This window comes from Ziziphus jujuba, chromosome 10 (assembly GCF_031755915.1).
Source record: "Ziziphus jujuba cultivar Dongzao chromosome 10, ASM3175591v1".
NCBI lineage: Eukaryota > Viridiplantae > Streptophyta > Magnoliopsida > Rosales > Rhamnaceae > Ziziphus > Ziziphus jujuba.
Window position 1 is genome coordinate 2,063,658 of NC_083388.1, and position 19,973 is coordinate 2,083,630.

Consider the following 19,973-nt stretch of genomic DNA (forward strand, 5'->3'; position numbering starts at 1 on the left):
TTATATAGATACATAAGAAAACATTTAGATAAGGATGATTTTATATTTTTAAAATCAAAATTTATATTTTAGATTTTGATCTTGAATATTTTATATTTAGGTTGAATTTTATCTTCTTTTTTTTCAATTTAAATGATAAAATTAAGTGAAATGAGAATTTCTTACTTAATAAGTAATTTATATTTACGGCTAAGAAATTAAAAATTAAAAATACTAATACATGAGAAAAATCATTGTAATCATAAGAAAAAAATCACTATTTCAGACTGATTTTTAAAAATTTAGTCGTTGTCAGTTGTAACCTGTGATTAGCTAATATATATTTATTGTGAAGGAAACAATATTCAAATCAAGTCCAAACAAAAAAAAAAAAAAAAAAAGGAAAAAAATGCTGCCTGAAATTCGTGCAGCATTAATTCCTAACGTTAATTGAGAACGAATAGATGAATTACACAAACTACCCTAGTTTAATATTTTTTCACGTAAGCCCTCTGATTTCCAATAATTATAGATACTTCCCTTATGGTTTGATTTGTTCATCAGAAAATACCTTTGTGTTAGTCAAAGAGTTAAAATTTCTTGGTCAACTGAATTTAATTTTTAATGACAAAAATACCCTTTATTGAGCTTTTTTTTTTTTTTTTTTAAATAATACTTTTTGAACAATTTTCTTTTTTTATTTAAAAAAAAAATTGAACTCGTATTTTAGAGAGTTAACAAAAAATACTAAGAGTAATAAAACAGAAATTAGGTATTTACAAAAGAAAAAAGGCACAAGGTGCAGAGAGCTCGAGAGAAGGACAACCATGATTTGGCTTGGAAAAAAAAGAGATAAAAGGAAAACATGAAAAGATATTTAGAAGACCATTCATTTTGAAGACAAACCAAAATCTAAAAAACAACGAAAATCTCTTTTCAAAATTGAAATTGAATTTAGATTATCCACTCATTCATTTTGAAAATTAGCTTTCGACCTGTATTTGGAACCACCAGAATTTTTTATTACATAGATATGAAGAGCAAAACAGATAGCCATTAAGATGGAAAAGAAAGCAAGGAATTTTACAAATAAGAGGTTTTGAGAATCGATTGAGAGCTCAATGAGAATCAAAAACAAAATAATGTTTTGAATTTTTGATAGTCTAGATGCATATATATCATTCATTGACCAAGGGTAATGATAATATTTCACTGTTAAAAGTTAGCGCCGTCAGTCTCCAGAAATCCATAAAGGTAAAATGGTATTTTCTTAAAAACAATTCAAAGCATAGGGCAAAAATCTGCAATTACTACAAAAGAAAGGTTTACATTGAAAAAAATATTAAACTGAAGGAAATTCTGCATAGTTTACTCATTGAAAGTTCTTATAATTATAGGATATTTGAATAATGATAAAATTAATAGAAATTTAATTTTTTTTTTAATTTATAAATCTAACAGAAAATAAATTTCATGAAAATAAATTTCATGGAAAGTAACATAAAAATTTAATTCTCTTAAATAAATGAAATTCTAAAATTATGTGAAAAAATTATTTATATTTATTTTTTAAATATAATTTTATTTTATAATTTTAATATATAAATTTTTTTAATTACTAATAAATTTTTTATTGTTTATTATTAACTCAACATTATTAAAAAAATTTCAAAAACACTTATTTTCGAAAAATAGTGCCAGTTTTATTCGATACTTATTGCCATGAATATGTTTGAGTGATTGTGGGTCGACACGATTTGGCAGTTATGTTTTTATTTTCTTTTTAATTTTCATTTAATTTTTATTTTTTTTGAATAAGACACCAATTAGTCAGTTTGGAATTTTGTAGAACCAAAACAAAAAATACCAATTAATTAATTAAGTGTCAATATTGTCGATTTCCATGCATATGATATAGCTCAATTGACCACTATTTTGTTTCATTAATGTACAAGTATAATTGCACTAGGCAGCAATATTCTACAAAGTGTTTATTATCAATATATATATATATATATATATGTTCAAAAATAATCTACAAATTTTTGTGGTCCAGGAAATACCGGACCACAAATTAGTGCACATGGCAATTTAAATAACGCCATGTCTAAATGTTATTTCAAGTTTATATTTAAAAAATCCAAATCAGCGTCTTTGACATTAATGGGGTGGTTCCATCCATACTTTATTTAATTTATTTATTTTTTTCCTTAGTTTATTATAGTCTCTTTCTTCTTTTCCAAAAATTTAACAAATCCTACTTGTATTGTACCCATTTTCTTGTTCTTCAATCTTTTTTAACTTTTTTCTTTTAGTCGATATAATTATCCTTTTCATTCAAAAATTGAGGGGTAAAATTGAGACAAAAACTTGGCGAAGATGTATTCTTCAGCTTTTCCATATCTTTGCGACCAAGTTAGATGTTTTCCAGAAAGGGAAGGCAACAAAACGTAAAAGACGGACTGATAGAAAGAGGGAGAGAGTTTGACGAAGAAGAACGAAGTTTGGGGATGACGTCCAAATTTGTTTTGATTTTATTAATATAATTTGGCATTAATATTATTTTATTTGCTATTGTACCAAATAGAATTCATGCTGGTTGCATGGAATAATTTCTCACATTGGACCCGCCTAACAACCTTCAAGTTTTTTTTTTTTTTTTTTTTGTTTTTTGGGGATAATTCCTAACAATATTCAAGTGCTAACCACATTAATACAGTTAGACACCTTAGCTAGCATATTTGTGTGGTGACATTACTAATATATATATATATATATATATATATTTATATTTCAGGCTTGGATTAGCTTCAAAAGATAATTAACATATTAAAATTCTACTTATTAGGGTAAATAAATTTTGAAAAAATTTAATAAAATAAAATTATATTTATAAATATCATTCTTTAAATAATTTAAAATTTCATTTGAAAAGTATTAAAATTCAAAAAGAAGCCAATTTCTAATATTTAAATTTTGGAGAACTTGTTTCTTAAAAATTAATTTTTTTCATATTATATTTGATAAGAAATAGAAAAATTAAAACTGGTAAACAACTAAATTAAATATTATATAATTAATTAAGAGTAAATTTATATTTAAAAAAAATTAAACTATATTTTTTAGAATTTTTAAATTGACATTTTAATGAGAATATCTTTTTTTATTTAAAAAAAATTAAACTATATTTTTTAGAATTTTTAAATTGACATTTTAATGAGAATATCTTTTTTACATATGTGAGAATTTAATTTTGAAACTCATATATTTACATCTTAAAATAAATATAAAAGCAGAGAAAAATTATCATTTTTTTCTAAAAAATTAGATCTTTAAAAAATTTATTATTAATATGACCTAATTATTAGTTAAAAAATCACTCATGTCAAGTTGATGTGGTTTTGATGTATGTATATATCATAAATGTTACAAGAATAGTTCAATATTTTTTTTTTAATAATAATGATATTAAATTCAAATTTTCATAGATTTAATATATAAAAAAAGATATAGATAATATATATATATATCTATATATAATATTTTCTACTAGATCAAAATGATATGTTTATTCAAATGGAGAAATTATTTAGTGCATATTGTGAATAAGTTTGGATTCTGATTTGTCACACATAGCAAATCAAATCATATGTTATCAAATGTTAAGAATAAAAATATATATTAATAGCCTAATTCCTAGACCATTGAAACAAAAAAAGAACGCGGTTTTTCCTTCCAAACTCCAAGAGGAAGATTCTTGGGCGTTACCGAAGAAGATAAAAATCCAGCATTTCGTCAGCAAACGGTGGTGAAAGACCTGATCTCTTATTTTGTGGTTCCTGTTTGGAGAATCAATTTTGACTATGGATTATATTTTTCATCATATACAATAAATAATCAATTTGAGGACGATTAGCCACAGGATTTAGAAGCTACCATCGAATTTTTATAGAATTTTTATAGAGGTCAACGTTGTATTTTTTTTTTTTGAGTAAATAAAAAAAATGCTTTCTAATAAAATAATAAGAATCAGACTGCGATTATGTACAATACAATATTACGGTACGAGATTATCCGAAACGATAGTAAAATTTGTCACAACTTACACTACGTTCTTCCCCAATAAACGATCACTTTGGTGTTAAAAGTCAACATTATAGAAAGAAGTTAGGAAGTGAAAATTATATTAGATGGTTCCGTTTCAAAAGCAAAAGCCACAACACTGTAGTCAGTGAAAGAGAAAAAGACGAATTTGTACTCGTCAATTTCAAAGGCATCCACTTTCTATCTTTGCCTACCACAGTTTTGTCCATCTCTACCCAAAAGAAAAATTCCACATGTAATGGCTGCTGATTTGGCTTTTAATTTGTATTTTTATTCTTGACATTTCGCAACATCTAATGGAGGATTCGACGGGATGTATATATATATATATATATATTATTTCGATTGGGATAGTTGGACATGAAAAGATAATATTTCTTTAAAAATTAGATTTTGAATATCCGGTCAAATTTGATGGTCTTGTGTTATATTAATTAACTTGGAAAAAGAAAAAAAAAACCCAAATTAAATTATTAAAAAATGAATTAACTTATTAGTTGCTACTTGTTACATTAAAAAAATGACCACGGTTTTGATGTAATAAAGTTAAAATAAAACAATGATATATAATAATCTAAATTTGTGCGCAATAACAAATAATAATTTTTTTTTTGTTCTCAATAATTAATATATCAAAATATGATTAGAATATTTTCGTAAGTCAATTAATGATGCTTAATAAAAACAATTTTTATTTAACTATAACAATCAGTTGCATCAAGCACAAATCAAGTCCCTTGTAACTCATAACAAAATAAATTGATGATAAAACTCATAAAAAGAATGCGACAGGGAACTAAACAAACAAAACATAAAAAAAAAAAAAAAAGTTATTCATTCAAAATTTTTTTTTTTTTTGAGAGGAATACCGAAACTTTCATTTATCAAAACATAATAAAACGCATAATAAAGCAATTTTAAAATACTAAAAAGGGTAAAAAATTTTAAATGTATGCTTTTGTTGTTCTTATTTAAATTACTAAAAAAAATTGAATTTCAAATTTTTTTACCTATACAGTAAATATAATATTACAAGTTTATAATCAAAGGAAATATTACAATAACCCCTTTCAGTATTACAAGTTTTGCATCTCTACTTTAATATTTTCAAAAAAAAAAAAAAAAAAAAGGAAGAAAAGGAATCACTAGCTCCCTCACATTTTTCTTTTTTTTTTTTTTTTTGGGATGCTGGGTCAATCAATTTGAACACAACCTTTTTTTTTTTTAATAAAAAATTCTTCAGATTTAAATGGGTAGATTTTGATATGAATATCTTTTTGTTTTTCACCATATGCTTCATTTATGACAAGATGTACAAAAATACTTGCACCTCGTACAGAAGAGAGGAGACTACTTGAACGAAAGTTGACTTCCTTCATTGGACCGTTACTTTAACATCAAGCTTTTGAGTTTTTCCACAGTGGCTGGAAAAAGTATGGTCAAGCAATATTGAAGTCAGAGTGTGAGCCCCAAAAGTCAAGATCAATACTGTAATTTACATAAACGATATAATAAAAAATTTATATAAAGAGATATAAAGATCTTAGACAACTTTCATTTATAATTTTTTTTAATAAATTTTTTACTATATCAAAATCCATATAAATATAAAAATAATATAATAAAAAATTTATGAGGAAAAAAATATAAATAGAATATTAAACCTGTATAGTTTTTTTAAACTGATTACATAAAACTTTTATCATATTATAATCGCACATATATATATATATATATATATTTAAAAGCGATGCAATAATTTATGTGTTTATAGATCAACCATTCAAATGTTGAATTCACATTTGTGAAATACTGAAAGCATTAACCGCCTATCAATGGACTCCACCTTTTGCTTCACGTCTTGAACAGAGTTGGTCAGCATATTATTACCAAAAGACTTTTTTCTTCTTCTTTTGTTTTTTTTTTTTTTTTTGGTAATGAATTTACCAAAAGACTTGGTCTTTTTAACCCTATATAAATAGGGTTTCGAGGAACTGCTTTGGCACATATTTATCCTCGGTATCTGGTATGGGAAATTGTTGGAGAAAGCCTGCCAAATGTGCTCATGCTTCTTCCGATAAGTTTTCTGGTACCCAATTTCTCTCCCATATTTATATATACGTATTTTTTGCTGTTTTTGTGTGGCGCTATTGCTTTTTATTCACAATTCATCTCGTTTATGTTTGGTTCTTTGCCACCTTTATCTGAGTTTTTATGCAATCTTAACGGATTTTTGGTTTTTGTCTGGTAGAATTTGAGTTAATTATCATTGCTAGTGCTCGTAAAGTTTTGTTTGCCACCATGTTTTGTGAAATATTTCGACTTCGATGCCTTCCAAAGCAAGAAATCGTTGACTTCTTTGAACTCTCTGCCTCAACAAATTTATGGATTCCAAGAAGAACGCATTAGTGATCTGTGTGAGGCTGAAAAAATGGAGTTGTTTTTTCAAATGCTTTGCATTCGTCAACTAGGAGAATAATTTTGAAAACCCAGTTACCAAATTACGTTGATGATAACATCCAAATGCTAAAGCTAATGCTGGGATAACTTGGCTTTGGTGCCATGTCAAGTTAACAATGCTTCCAAAAACTTATGTTATTAGATTTAGGATATCATATTTTGTTAAATTAACACTTTTCCTAAAAGTTCAAGCTATTGGGAAGAAGTTAGTCCAATTATAATATCAAAAGTCCACACAAATATGCTGTATTTAATAAGCATTATCATAAAATTTATGAGTAATGGGGAAAACATTTCTGAGTTACGGATAGTCTTGTTGACTCATGGTTTCACTGAGTCATTCCCAAATGAATTGTATGTATATCGTATTGTCCATCAGGGATCAAGGAAATATAAGCTCCAAATTAACTGGAAAATTTACAATCTATTTCATGTTTCTTTCATGTTCTGTATTTCTTGATCATTATCTACGACTTCCTGATTGCAACATAATCTTGTTGATTTCATTTAATAAAAATGATAACAAAATCTTTTATAGCCATATATACATATATATATTTTTTTCTTTTCACTTTTCAGAAAGTAGGAAGCCTACTATTAAGAATAAACCTGATTCAACACCTCCCAGAGAGCAAAAACCATTTGGAGGTCTTGTAGCACCCAAAGTTGATATATGCTTTCCCAACACTAATCTTAAGTCCTTTACCTTCAATGATCTCAAGAATGCCACACAGAACTTCCGCCCGGACAGTGTAGTTGGAGAGGGAGGGTTTGGATGGGTGTTCAAAGGATGGATTGATGAGAAAACTTTCGCTCCTGCTAAACCAGGAACCGGTATGGTGGTGGCTGTCAAGACTCTTAAGCGTGAAAGCTATCAAGGCCACAAGGAATGGCTTGTATGTGTACTTTTGTGTCCCATCTTCTCTTCAATTTTGCCTCACTAGTCCTTATCTAAGGCCTTATTCTGTTTCAAACTTTTGCAGGCAGAAATAAACTATTTAGGTCAACTTCACCACCAAAATCTTGTGAAACTCTTAGGCTACTGCTCAGAGTACGACAATAGACTTCTAGTTTATGAGTTCATGCCTAAAGGAAGTTTGGAGAATCATTTGTTCAGAAGTAAGTTTTGGTGAATTTCTTTCTTCCCATAATTACTTTCAGTTATTTAATCCCACCCCATGCTATTCGCTATCTCATCTCTAGGTACATCCTTGCAAAGAACGTTTCCTATTTGAATAACTTGTTTTTAAGGTACATTTTAGGCTGAACCTTCTTCATCTGGCTTAAATAAGTGATTGGAATCTGCATAGGATCTTGAGAAGAGGTTTTGCTGAACTGAATGTCATATTAGAGACCAGAAAATAAGACCACGATGAACTAGCACTTAAGTCTTATTAAATTAAATACGAATTGTTGGATGCTTTTGGGATATTAAAGGAAAAAATTTCCAGTAACACTTTGGAAACAATACTTTCCTAGTGTTATCTTGATGTAGATAATGTGTTTTGCCCCATGGATTTCTTGAATGTTGCATGGTTACCAGGAAAGGACGGTGACATGCATTTAGAGCTCATTTATGGGGGGGACTTCTAAGGAACATTTATTGGTATGATTTGCACATATGAGATTGTTCCTTAAGCTACGGTTTTATATAATTGATGATAAGCATTATATTCATTACCAAAACAAAATGCTAGTTTTGCTCTGCACCCGTATAATTTTACCAAGTGTGAACTACGTAGTTTACATTTTGTGTCTTCTTTTTTCCTGCAGAAGGTGTTCAACCTATCTCTTGGCCTTTGCGGATGAAAATTGCTGTTGATGTTGCATGTGGATTGTCCTTCTTACATAGTTTAAATCCTAACATTATTTATCGTGATTTAAAGGCCTCAAACATTCTACTTGATTCGGTAATATACTGGTTTGCTCTGGCTAGAAATTCTATAACAAATTCATATTCTATTATTCCTAATGGAGTTTGTAATCAATTTATGTAGGATTACAATGCAAAGCTTTCAGATTTTGGTTTAGCAAGGTATGGTCCGACCGGAGATAAAACTCATGTTTCGACTAGAGTTATGGGAACTCATGGTTATGCTGCACCAGAATATGTAGCTACAGGTCAGCTTTACCAATATAGATATAAAGATGATCCCAAAAAACAGAAATGAACCACTAGAATTTCGGTGTTGTAATTCAGAAAGTATACATGCGTGGTTATGAATACAACTAACTTGGGAAGGTCTTTCCATTTTTATTCTTTTTCTTGATGAATCAAATTGAGGAAGAGCAGGGCACTTGACTCCAAAGAGTGATGTGTACAGCTTCGGCGTTGTGTTGTTGGAGTTACTATCAGGAAAACGGGCAAAGGATGATGACATAGCCGGAGGTGCTGAAGAAACTTTGGTGAAATGGGCAAAGCCATTCCTTCAGGGTGATAGCAGGAGAATGTTAAGGATAATGGACTCAAGGTTAGGGGGTCAATACTCGAAGAAAGAGGCTCAAGCCGCGGCTGCACTTGCTTTGCAGTGCCTGCATTCGGATTCCAAGAATAGGCCACTCATGATTGATGTTCTTGATAAACTAAAACAGCTCCCTACTTCAGGAGACATTTTGATGAACACCCCACATTCACGACTGGACCATAAGAGGAGCAAGAATTCAATTGGTAATCATCGCAACATTAAAGTAGTCTACCATTCTAGTTGACGAACAAGTAAATTTAAAAAAAAAAAAAAAAAAAAAAAAAATTGTAAACTTTCAGATTCTTAACCTAAAAGCTTATTATTTGATTGTCAGTTTCTGAATCTTAGAAGCACATTGTCATGCATTGTTGATTCCATATCTAATGCATGATCCAACAGATCAGTAGAGGATATGACAGAAAAACAGAGAACAAAAGAATATAGAAAGTGCTTCAAAATCAAAATATGCAACCTTTACATGAACCAATTATAATTTTTCTTCATAAAAACGATATATACATTTAAAATTTATTATTATTATTATTATTATTAATTGGAAAAGGAGATTTTAATACCAAACTCAGTGAAATCTACCACCTCATTATTATCACCATAATCATTTCTCTGAATAGTCCTAAATGGACACTGTATACACGAGAAAATCTTTAATGAGTTAGGCATAGTACATCCTATTCACATTCACTTGTAGGATCCATATATAAAGCTCAACTTGTATATGATTAGGGCGTTTCATGTACCCATTCTATTAAAGAATTTTTCTACGCGTTTAAATCAATTAATTCCCCTCGACGTACTTATAAACAAAGGACGGTGACAGTTTATTACCCCCCCCAAAAAAAAAAAAAAAAAAAAAAATCATTGTTACAGACTCACAGGTAGGTTTGATTTGGGTTCAAAAGGCGCTTCAGCAAGTTGGGCTTCAAGGGTTTGGTCTTAAGAGGTCCTTCAAGTGGCTCAGCCATGTTCAGTGGCCTGCGGGGATCTAGCAGTCCAACTATTTATTCACCAATTTGTCAACCACCGTCTAAAAGGTATAGTCCAATATAGGTATTTGTTAGTATAATATGATACAAATAATAAATACAATAGAGCCCCAAAAAAATATAATAAATATAATAGTGAGTAATATGTTTATAATATATGACATAAAAATTTAAATTTGGATTTTGATTTATTGTGAACTTAATACTTATCTTATTTTGGATATCTTTAAAATTATCACTTGTCCATGTTAATGTTAAATCATTAATTATGGTGATATGTTATCACTTAAACACAGTCAATTTTTTCCCCTTTAAATTGAGATTATAGCTCTCAAAACTATACCTGGCAATTCGGGTTGGTGGGTCGTGTTCGTGTCAACCCGTTTAATAATCGTGTCAAAAATGTCTAACCCGAACACAACCCATTTATTAATCGTGTCAGGTACCTAAAACACTAACCCGACCTGTTTATAAACAGGTCAACACGACACGACCCGTTTAACACGATTATTTTAACGGGTTGTGTTGACCTATTAACCCGTTAACCTGAAATTGACCTATTAACCCGAAAACTAACCTATTAACCCGTTAACCCGAAAATTAACCTATTAACCCGAAATTTTTTTTTTATTTTTATTTTTATTTTTATGTTTTTGTTTTATTAAAGATGTATTTTTTGTTTTTAAAAAATTAGTAATAGAAAATTATTTTTATAAAATTTTTAATTTATAATATTTTTTAGTTATTAAATATTATATTAGTGATAAAATATTAATTTAAAATTAAATTTAAATGGGTTGTAATAGGTATATAATCGTGTCGGGTTGAAACTGACACGTTTAATAAATGAGTCTTAACGGGTCAATTTCGAGTTAAACAGGTCAATCCGAAAATGACACGATTAATAATCGTGTTAAACGGGTTGACCCGATTATGATCCGAACCCATTTATAATAAATTCAAACCCATTTATTCCGTGTCGTTTTCGAGTCGTGTCACCGTGTCATGATCCAAATTGCCAGGTCTACTCAAAACTGTATAAATAAAAATAAAAATATACATTTTCTCTCACATAATTGTTTTGGTGAATATTTTCTCTCACAGATGTATGCTCTATCCTTTTTCTTACAAGGAACCAAAAAAAAAGAAAAAAAAGAAAAAAAGCTCATCCTATCCTTTCTCCTATAGATTTTTCCTCTCTCCCACTTTATGGATGATCACTCACTGCATTATTTTGGTACCACTATACATTATGTTATGGCATTATTATTATTTTTAAGGGTTAGTTTTTGTGATTAACTAGTTTTCCCTTGTTTGACTTAGAATTAGGTGGAGAGATGTGGCATATGATAGTTGTCTAAAGGGTGTGGTCCATGTGCTAGATGTCATAACAAGGTTATATATATATATATATATATATATATATATAAATGAGATATATAGTTGTTATAAACTAAAAATATAAGTTGACATATATACATGATACTATTGTGTTTAAGTTTGGAACGTAATATGCTGTTTCATGTTTATGTTTAATTTTCTACATTTAAACATAAGTTATTAAATTATCATGTTAAAATACAAATCCAAATTGATTTGTTAAATTATTGTGTTATTTATTATTCAACTAGTTAATATTATAAGTAAATTTAATATTTTGAATTGAATACATGTTAACTTGTATTTAAATAATTTATTTAACTATTTTGCTTTAAGAGAATTATAAAAAACTACTAAAAAATAATTCACTAGAACATTAACACAAAAGCATAAAAGGATTAACACAAACTTAATAAATCAAACATCCAAATGCAATTTTTTCCCCCAAAAATATGATCTTACCATTACAAATGCATTATCATTTTCATCCATATATTCTTTTTTTTTTTTTCATAAAATAACTAAAATACCTTTGCTATTAATTGGTCAAACGGGTGTTAACAGTTCAACCATTAATTACCCATTAGCTTATCATGTCTTAGTGAATTCACCCGTTATCAATCTCATTCAATATGGAAGAGCAAATATGAAAATTTTCATTCAGTGTTATTTGATCATGTATACTTTTACTAGACCTAGATATTCTAATGTCATTATATGGAGCTACATCCTTGTATAATATTATTATTATTTGAAAACATATTATAAAAAGAAATCCACTATATAGAAGTTTTTATTCAAAACAAAATATATTTACACATGTAAATACTAAATATTTTATTTTATTTTTTCTTTTCTCCTCCTTATAATTCTTAAATTCATGTGGCGGCTGAGATAGAATAATGTTGTTTGAAAAAAAAAAAAAAAAGGAAAATTTCTACTGACAGGTGATGTGAAATATACTCCTCATAATTCCCATCTGAAATCAGGTCAGCTTCCTCATAATGGAAAAGAAAAAGTCTTTTTTTTTTTTTTAATTAATCTTGCCTCATTTGATCATGTCTCAACACCAATTATGTAGTTTTTTTTTTTCCTAATTTTTTAATTTTTTTGGCAACTAGACACCGGTTAGTTAATTTAAAAAAAAAAACCAATTAATTAATTAATTGTCAATATTCTTGTTTTTGAATGCATTCATTTCCATGCATTATAAAGCTCAATTGACAACCATATTTTATCACTATATATTTACCCCAAAAAAAAAAATAGTGTATCACTGTCTAACTCAATTTACTACCATATTTTTTTCTTTATTATTTTTTATTATTATTATTTTTAAGAAGACCACAAAATTGTTCACGCTTATATACGTATAGATGTTACTGTACAATTCCAAGTCACTATTTTTTTCACATTAATATTGAATTTGAATCTTCATACTTTTAATATAAAATATATATAAATAATATATATGTAAAACCTTTAGATCAAAATTACTATATAAATATATGTTCGTATCGGCATATTGAGAATTGAACTCCCAATATTCATATTTGCAAATTTTTTACTAGAAATATTGGGTCAAATTTGATGGGCGAGTTTTATATTAATTAACAGTCAAAAAATGAATAACTTATTAGTCAATCTATTAGTTTTCTGTTTTAATGAATGTCAACCTATTAGTTGTCATTAAAAGAAAAAAAAAAAGAAAAAGAAACAATCGAGCTTTTGATCATAAAGATTAAAAAAAAAAAATGATATATAATAAACTTTTCCCGTTATAACAGATAAATACTTAATTAATATATATTTTAGTGATTCAACTAATATTTATCAATTTAGAATATTTTAGTGAGTCAATTAATGATCTCCAACAAAAAAACAAAACTTTTATTTAGCTACTATTTAGTTGCATCAGGTCCAAATGCAGTCCCTCATTACAAAAAAAAAATTAATAAAACCCATAAACTGAATACGGCAGGAAAGTATAAACAAACAAAATATTGAAAAAAATTAATTCAAAGAACTTATAATTAGATATTATGACCTTTTTTTTTTTTTTTTTTTTTCCCTGGAGAGGAAATACGATTAAAACTGAATAAGATATAATATAAAACAAATTTAAAAATACTCAGAAAGGAAACTTTCTTAGATCTTATAAATGCTTTTGTTGTTCTTATTTGAATTATAAGAAGAAAATTTTGATTACAATTTTATTTTACCTATACAGCAAATATAAAGTTCAAGTAAATGCATATGTGTATAATCCTAGGAAATATTGCACTAACCTCCTTTCAGTTTTACCAGTTTTGCATCTCTACTTTTTAATAATTTCAGAAAAAATACAAAAATCACTAAGAGCATTCCAAGTAATTTTTTATTTGTCTCACATTTTTATTTTAAAGAGTTAATCTTTAAAAAAATTTCCAATCCACTCTTTGTTTTGACATTTTAATATAAATATTGATTTTATTCTTCAAATGCAGAAAGCTAATTTCATTTTTTATTTATATTTTATATTGTTTTTCATTTGGTGTGCATAAGTTTCAATACCCCTAACACAATTTTTTTAATAGAAAAACATGTTTATTATTTATATTTCATGGCATATAATAGTTAATACTTATAAAAAACATAATAATAAAGAGCATGCAGTGATGTATATAAGGCATCCTAACAAACTGATCAACTTGGACTTTATTCCTATATGACCCAATCAATTCGATCTATAAAGAATATTATTGGAGGATTTAATAAAATTTTATTTTTTATATTTAAAGATATTCTTTAGTTTAAAATATATATATATATATATATTTTTTTTTTTGGTTAACAAAAAGGCATTGAGGATGCTCGCGGATACATTTTATTTTTGGTTGATGGATCAACCATTTTTTATTTTTATTTTTTTCATGTCTTTACTTTTTAGTGGATAAGTTTTGATAAAAGTTTCTTTTAAAAGCTATACTATGTACCGCATGTATGACAGTATGGTAAAAGTATTTATCAAATATATATATATATATATATAGATATTTTATGATATGAATGTTAATACAATTTTAAACGTACCGGCATTTTAAAAAACAATAATTTTATTTGAAAAGATGATGATTTTTGAAAATATTTGCGTACTAAAATTATACATACATCTGTACTATAAAACAACTTTATATATATATATATTAAATTTTTTTTGGCTAAAATATATATATATATATATATATTATATTTACACCTTGTACTGAACAGCGAGGAATTCTTGCTAGAGTTGACTTTCCTTCCCTGCACTGTAGGACTAGAACAACAAAGTTTTGAGTTTTTCCACAGGATGGAATTGAAAAACTATGGTAAAAAAATGTTGGAAGTCAGGGGTGGGACCCCAAAAATCAAGATCAACTCTGCAATTCATGTGCAAAATTCATATATATACATATATATATATATATATATATATGATCAAATTGTGCAATACTTTATGGTTGTATATTCATCATTCAAAGGTTGAATTCTACCATTCAATAGAGATTCTGAAAATCTGAAGATGCATTAACCTTCTGTCAATGGACTTAACCCTTTGCTTTAACTTCACTGCTCCAAAGTGGGTTAGCATTTTCTTTATCCAAAGACTTAGTCCAATGGCCTTTCCCTCTCTGGTCCCTTTTTAACCATATAAATGGGGTTTTGAGGAACCGCTTTTAGCACATACACTCCTGCTTTCCAGTATGGGAAATTGTTGGAGAAAGCCTGCCAATTGTGCTCATGCTTCTTCCAACAACTTCTCTGGTACCCATTTTCTCTCCCTCTAATATTTATTTTGCTGTTTTAGATTGGAGCTATTGCTTTTTATTCACTATTCAACTTGTTTATGTTTAGCACTTTGTCACCTTTCTCTAGGTTTTATGCAATCTTAATGTTTTTTATTTTTTTATTTTTTTTATATGTTTGGTTCTTTGTTATTGCTCCAATCTTATTGAGGCTCCACTGCCTTCCGAAGCAAGAAATCCATGAGTTCTTTAAACCTTTGTTCTGTTGCTTTTCTCCTTTTTCTGTTTCGGGAAATTTATGGATTCCAGCAAGAATGCATTAGTGATCTGTGTGAGGCTGAGTAATGAAGTTGTTTAGCCAAATGCTTTGCATTCATCAACTGAGAGAATGGTATTGCAAGCTAATTAAAAGTTACAACAATGATAATATTCAAATTAAAGCGAAACCTAATACCAAAATAACTTGGCTTCTATACCATGTAAGGTAAGCAATGCTTCCAAAAGTTTATAGTATCCGAAATTAGGCTATAATACCTTGTTAAGTTACCACTTTTCAAAAAAGATTAAGTTATTCAGGAAGTGAGTCCAAGTATAATGTCAAGCTCACACAAGCTCCGCTATTATTTAACAAGTATTATCATAAAACTTAAAGAAGTAATGGGAAGAACATTATTATTTGCGTTCTTGTTGACTGAAGGTTTAACTGAGTCATTCCCAAATGGATTCTATGTTATTGTTCATAAATTGTCAAGGAAATATAACTTATAATTTATATTACATGTTCTTTTGGCATCCTGCACTTCTTGGTCTCAACATAATCTTGTTGGTTTCAATTTATACCATGATACTGAGTCTTATATAGCTAGCCACAATTTTTTTTTTTTTTTTTTTTGGCACTTTTCAGAAAGTATGAAGCCTAATATCAAGACTAAGCAGGATTCAAGACATCCAAGAGAGCAAACACCATTTGAAGGTCTTGTAGCACCCACAGTTGATTTATATGTTCCGACCACAAATCCTAGGTCCTTTACATTCAATGATCTCAAGAACGCCACAAAGAACTTCCAGCCGGACAGTGTACTTGGAGAGGGAGGGTTTGGATATGTGTTTAAAGGATGGATTGATGAGAACACTTTTTCTCCTGCTAAACCGGGAATAGGTATGGTGGTGGCTGTCAAGACTCTCAAGCGCGAAAGCTTTCAAGGCCACAAGGAATGGCTTGTATGTGTACTTTGTATCCTAACTATTCTTCAATTTTGCCTCAATAGTCCTTATCTAAGACTTTGTTTCTGTTTTTCAACTTGGCAGGCAGAAATAAATTATTTAGGTCAACTTCGACACCGAAATCTTGTGAAACTCGTAGGCTACTGCTCGGAGTCTGAAAATAAACTTCTAGTTTATGAGTTTATGACTAAAGGAAGTTTGGAGAATCATTTGTTTAGAAGTGAGTTTCCCTCTTCCCATAGTTGACATTCAGTTTATTTAATTTGGTTTATTGTATTATTTGCTTCTTAGATCCTTTTAACATATGGATAAAGAACAGCTTTGTAAGCAATTGTCTTTGAATAAATGAAAAAAAATAGAGCAATTGGTATAAGGATTTGAATTGTGAGATTTTCAATTTAGTTTTCCATTGCCTTCTTGTGAAAACATAGTATTTGAAACTAGTTGCCCTGTAGTGGGTGAGTTTTTCTCCCCATTCCATGCTACTTACTGTCTTATCTCTAGGTAGATCCTTGCAACAAATGTTTTCTGATTTGGATGAACTTGTTTTCTTTGTTGAAATACATCTATAAAGGTCTACATAGATTAGTAAGACCTTTTCCATTTTATTTAAACCAGCGATTGGTATCTGGATAGGACCTGAGAAGAGGTTTTGCTGAATTGAGTATCTTATTAGAAACCAGAAAATGAGACTACATTCAAATCGCATTTGGACATTTTTTAAACCCAAATATGAATTTCCAGATGCTTTTGGACTATTAAAGAAAAAGTTTCCTATAACACTTTGGAAACAAAACTTTCTTAGTGTCATCTCCATGTGGGTAATGCGTCTCTCCCCATGGATTGCTTGGATGCAGAATTTTTTCAAGGATGGAGACATGTCTTTAGAGTTCATTTAGGTGGAGGACTTCTAAGGCTATTTTGATATGTTTTTTGCATTCGAGATGGTTCTTTAAGTTGTGTTTTTATATAATTGATGAGAATCATGTGAAATTGCCCGAATAAATTTTACCGTAAACCATAGTTACATTTTTGTCTTCTTATCTTGCAGAAAATGTTGAACCTATCTCTTGGTCTATCCGGATGAAACTTGCTACTGATGTTGCACGTGGCTTGTCCTTCTTGCATAGTTTAAATCCCAGTGTTATTTATCGTGATTTAAAGGCCTCAAACATTCTACTTGATTCGGTAATACTGAATTTGTGGTTGTTCTGGCAAGAAATTGTATAACAAATTCATACTTATGATTGAGTTGTAACCAATTTCTGTAGGATTTCAATGCAAAGCTTTCGGATTTTGGTTTAGCAAGGGATGGTCCTACTGGAGATAAAACTCATGTTTCGACTAGAGTTATGGGAACTCATGGTTATACTGCACCAGAATACGTAGCTACAGGTCAGTTTTACCAATACGTAAAGAAAACATTTCACAATGGCATTTCAAAACTCACAAGGAAAAAAAAAAAAAAAAAAAAAAAAAAAAGAACCATTCCAAACTTTGATGTTGTGATTAAGAAAGTGTACTTTCATGTTTAGAATACTATTAACTTGAGGAGCTCTTTTTCAACAAGAGCAGGTCACTTGACTCCAAAGAGTGATGTATACAGCTTTGGCGTTGTCTTGTTAGAGTTACTATCAGGAAAACGGGCAATGGATGGTGAAATAGCTGGGGGTGAAACTTTGGTGGATTGGGCCAAGCCATTCCTTAAGGGTGATAGCAGGAGAATGTTAAGGATTATGGACACAAGGTTACAAGGTCAATACTCGAAAAGAGAAGCCCAAGAAGTAGCTGCACTTGCTTTGCAGTGCCTGCACTCAGATTCCAAGGGCAGGCCACTCATGATAGATGTTCTAGCAAAACTAAAACAGATCCATACTTCAAGAGGCATTTTGAAGACTCCAGATTCAAGACTGGACCTTCAGGGGATCAAGCATTTGAATCGTTCTCGTAACTAAAACTGTTGAAACACAAACTTAAGAATTTATGTTTTGCTTGTTTGCTAGTACAGCTTGCAAACAACAATGTGGGTAGCATAAATGTGCACCTGAGGAGGTTGTGTACCCAAAAGCAAAACTGTAGAAGTAGAAATATCCTCTTATGTGCTTCATAGAAGTGGTCAATTGTACAATATCGTTATATATTGATAGCTTTGTATGCATATAAACATAATCTTCTTTCTCCTTTGCACAATAACACAAGGGAACACAAAAGTTCTATTGACCAAAGTGGGTATGAGGATGTTGGAGCTGCAAATTAACTGAGTGTCTCAGCCCACGTGAACACAGATTCTTTATTGACAAGAGATTAGCTTATGATTGTATAGAAACCGGGTTCCAATATCGAATTAAGCTCCGATTTTCATTTGGCTAGAATTCTGATCAGTTTTCCTGTAGCTATTTTCTTCGTCTATCTTGTTTCTGTTACCTTTCATAACAAAACAAATAAAAGTCATCTTCTGTGGTTTCATCTGCAGCAGCACCAAATTTAGTGTCCATCAATTCTCGAAGTCAGTTAGACAAGCAGCATATCTTGTATTCTCTGGTTGTTTATCAAATTCTGCTGAAACGGTCAGTATATTTTTCTCCTGTATATTGTACAGCTGTACTTCAGCTATTACTTTTCTACATCAAAGATTGGGTCACCCTCCTATAAAGGTTCTTAGTCAGGTCCTCAAACATTGCAATATTTCAAATTTAATTAATTAAAGATCTGGTTTCTTCTGAAGAATGTAAATTTGGAAAAGGTCATTTAACACATATTATATGCATTTTTTTTTGGATGGTTAGTCAATATGGGCATTAAATGCTTAGATTTGCCTGCTGAAAACAAATTCTGAAATCTTGTCCCTTTTTACCAAATCCAAATCATGACTCATGAGGCTGAAAACTTGTTTGAAAATGAAAATTAGGCATTTTCTTTGGACACTCTTACCCTTAAGATGCATGCTCTCAAGGTTGAAAAAGAAACAGACTCTTTGTGTTCAAGCCTAAGCCCATAGGCCTATGAACTTTAGGTTTATTTGCAACAATACTAATTTGGAAATTTTTAACTAGGAAGTTTTAAATTTCGATATCGGTAAAATATTAACAGAAAATATTTTTAATTTTTAAAAAATATATATCAGTTAGAAAATACTTGTATAAAGTATAGTCCAACCGTTATTGGACTGGTTTAGACTGCACAAAAGTTGCTCTAACAGAACATAGTAAAATAAATGAAAAATTCAATGTAGCCCAACTAATTGTGGTTATCTATTGGGTAATACATTTTTTTAATGGAAAATTTATATAAAATTTTAAAAATGGAAACAAAAAATTGGTGGGTAATTTTTTAAATATATAAAGTGGACCGTAAAGTCCACTGAAACGGATGTAAACTAAGAACTAAAAAGTAAACAGGATCCAACAATGCGCAGAAAGAACTGAGTCATTGAGCACCCAAAAGTGCGTGATACAATCTTTCTTGTCAAGGATTTTGTGTTTCCTTCTGTGGACTGCATGCCTCCAAAACTTTGAATTTTCCACGCAGAAAGTCAACAACATCAATGTCAGGGGAACGATGTGGGACCCAAAATAATCAATATCCATTTG

General features: G+C 29.3%; 2 protein-coding genes across 3 annotated transcripts; both read left to right on the forward strand.

Annotated features, from left to right (window-relative positions):
- The first annotated feature begins 5,969 nt into the window (after positions 1-5,969).
- Positions 5,970-9,341, forward strand: LOC107410416 (probable serine/threonine-protein kinase PBL3). Of its 2 annotated transcripts, none has more exons than XM_016017842.4 (6): positions 5,970-6,172; positions 7,123-7,439; positions 7,527-7,662; positions 8,317-8,453; positions 8,541-8,664; positions 8,837-9,341. In XM_016017842.4, exons 1-6 carry the CDS (start codon positions 6,112-6,114, stop codon positions 9,250-9,252), a joined length of 1,191 nt encoding a protein of 396 aa, XP_015873328.2. In that variant the 5' UTR covers positions 5,970-6,111; the 3' UTR covers positions 9,253-9,341. The 2 variants fall into 2 exon arrangements, with proteins under 2 accessions (XP_015873328.2, XP_024926134.1); XM_025070366.3 differs by having other exon boundaries at positions 6,013-6,172; positions 7,266-7,439.
- A 5,590-nt stretch (positions 9,342-14,931) lies between these two features.
- Positions 14,932-19,914, forward strand: LOC107410410 (probable serine/threonine-protein kinase PBL3). Its single transcript, XM_016017836.4, has 6 exons — positions 14,932-15,178; positions 16,064-16,380; positions 16,468-16,603; positions 17,435-17,571; positions 17,655-17,778; positions 17,959-19,914. The coding sequence occupies exons 1-6, from the start codon at positions 15,118-15,120 to the stop codon at positions 18,336-18,338; spliced, it is 1,155 nt and encodes a 384-aa protein (XP_015873322.4). The 5' UTR covers positions 14,932-15,117; the 3' UTR covers positions 18,339-19,914.
- Positions 19,915-19,973: the final 59 nt, after the last annotated feature.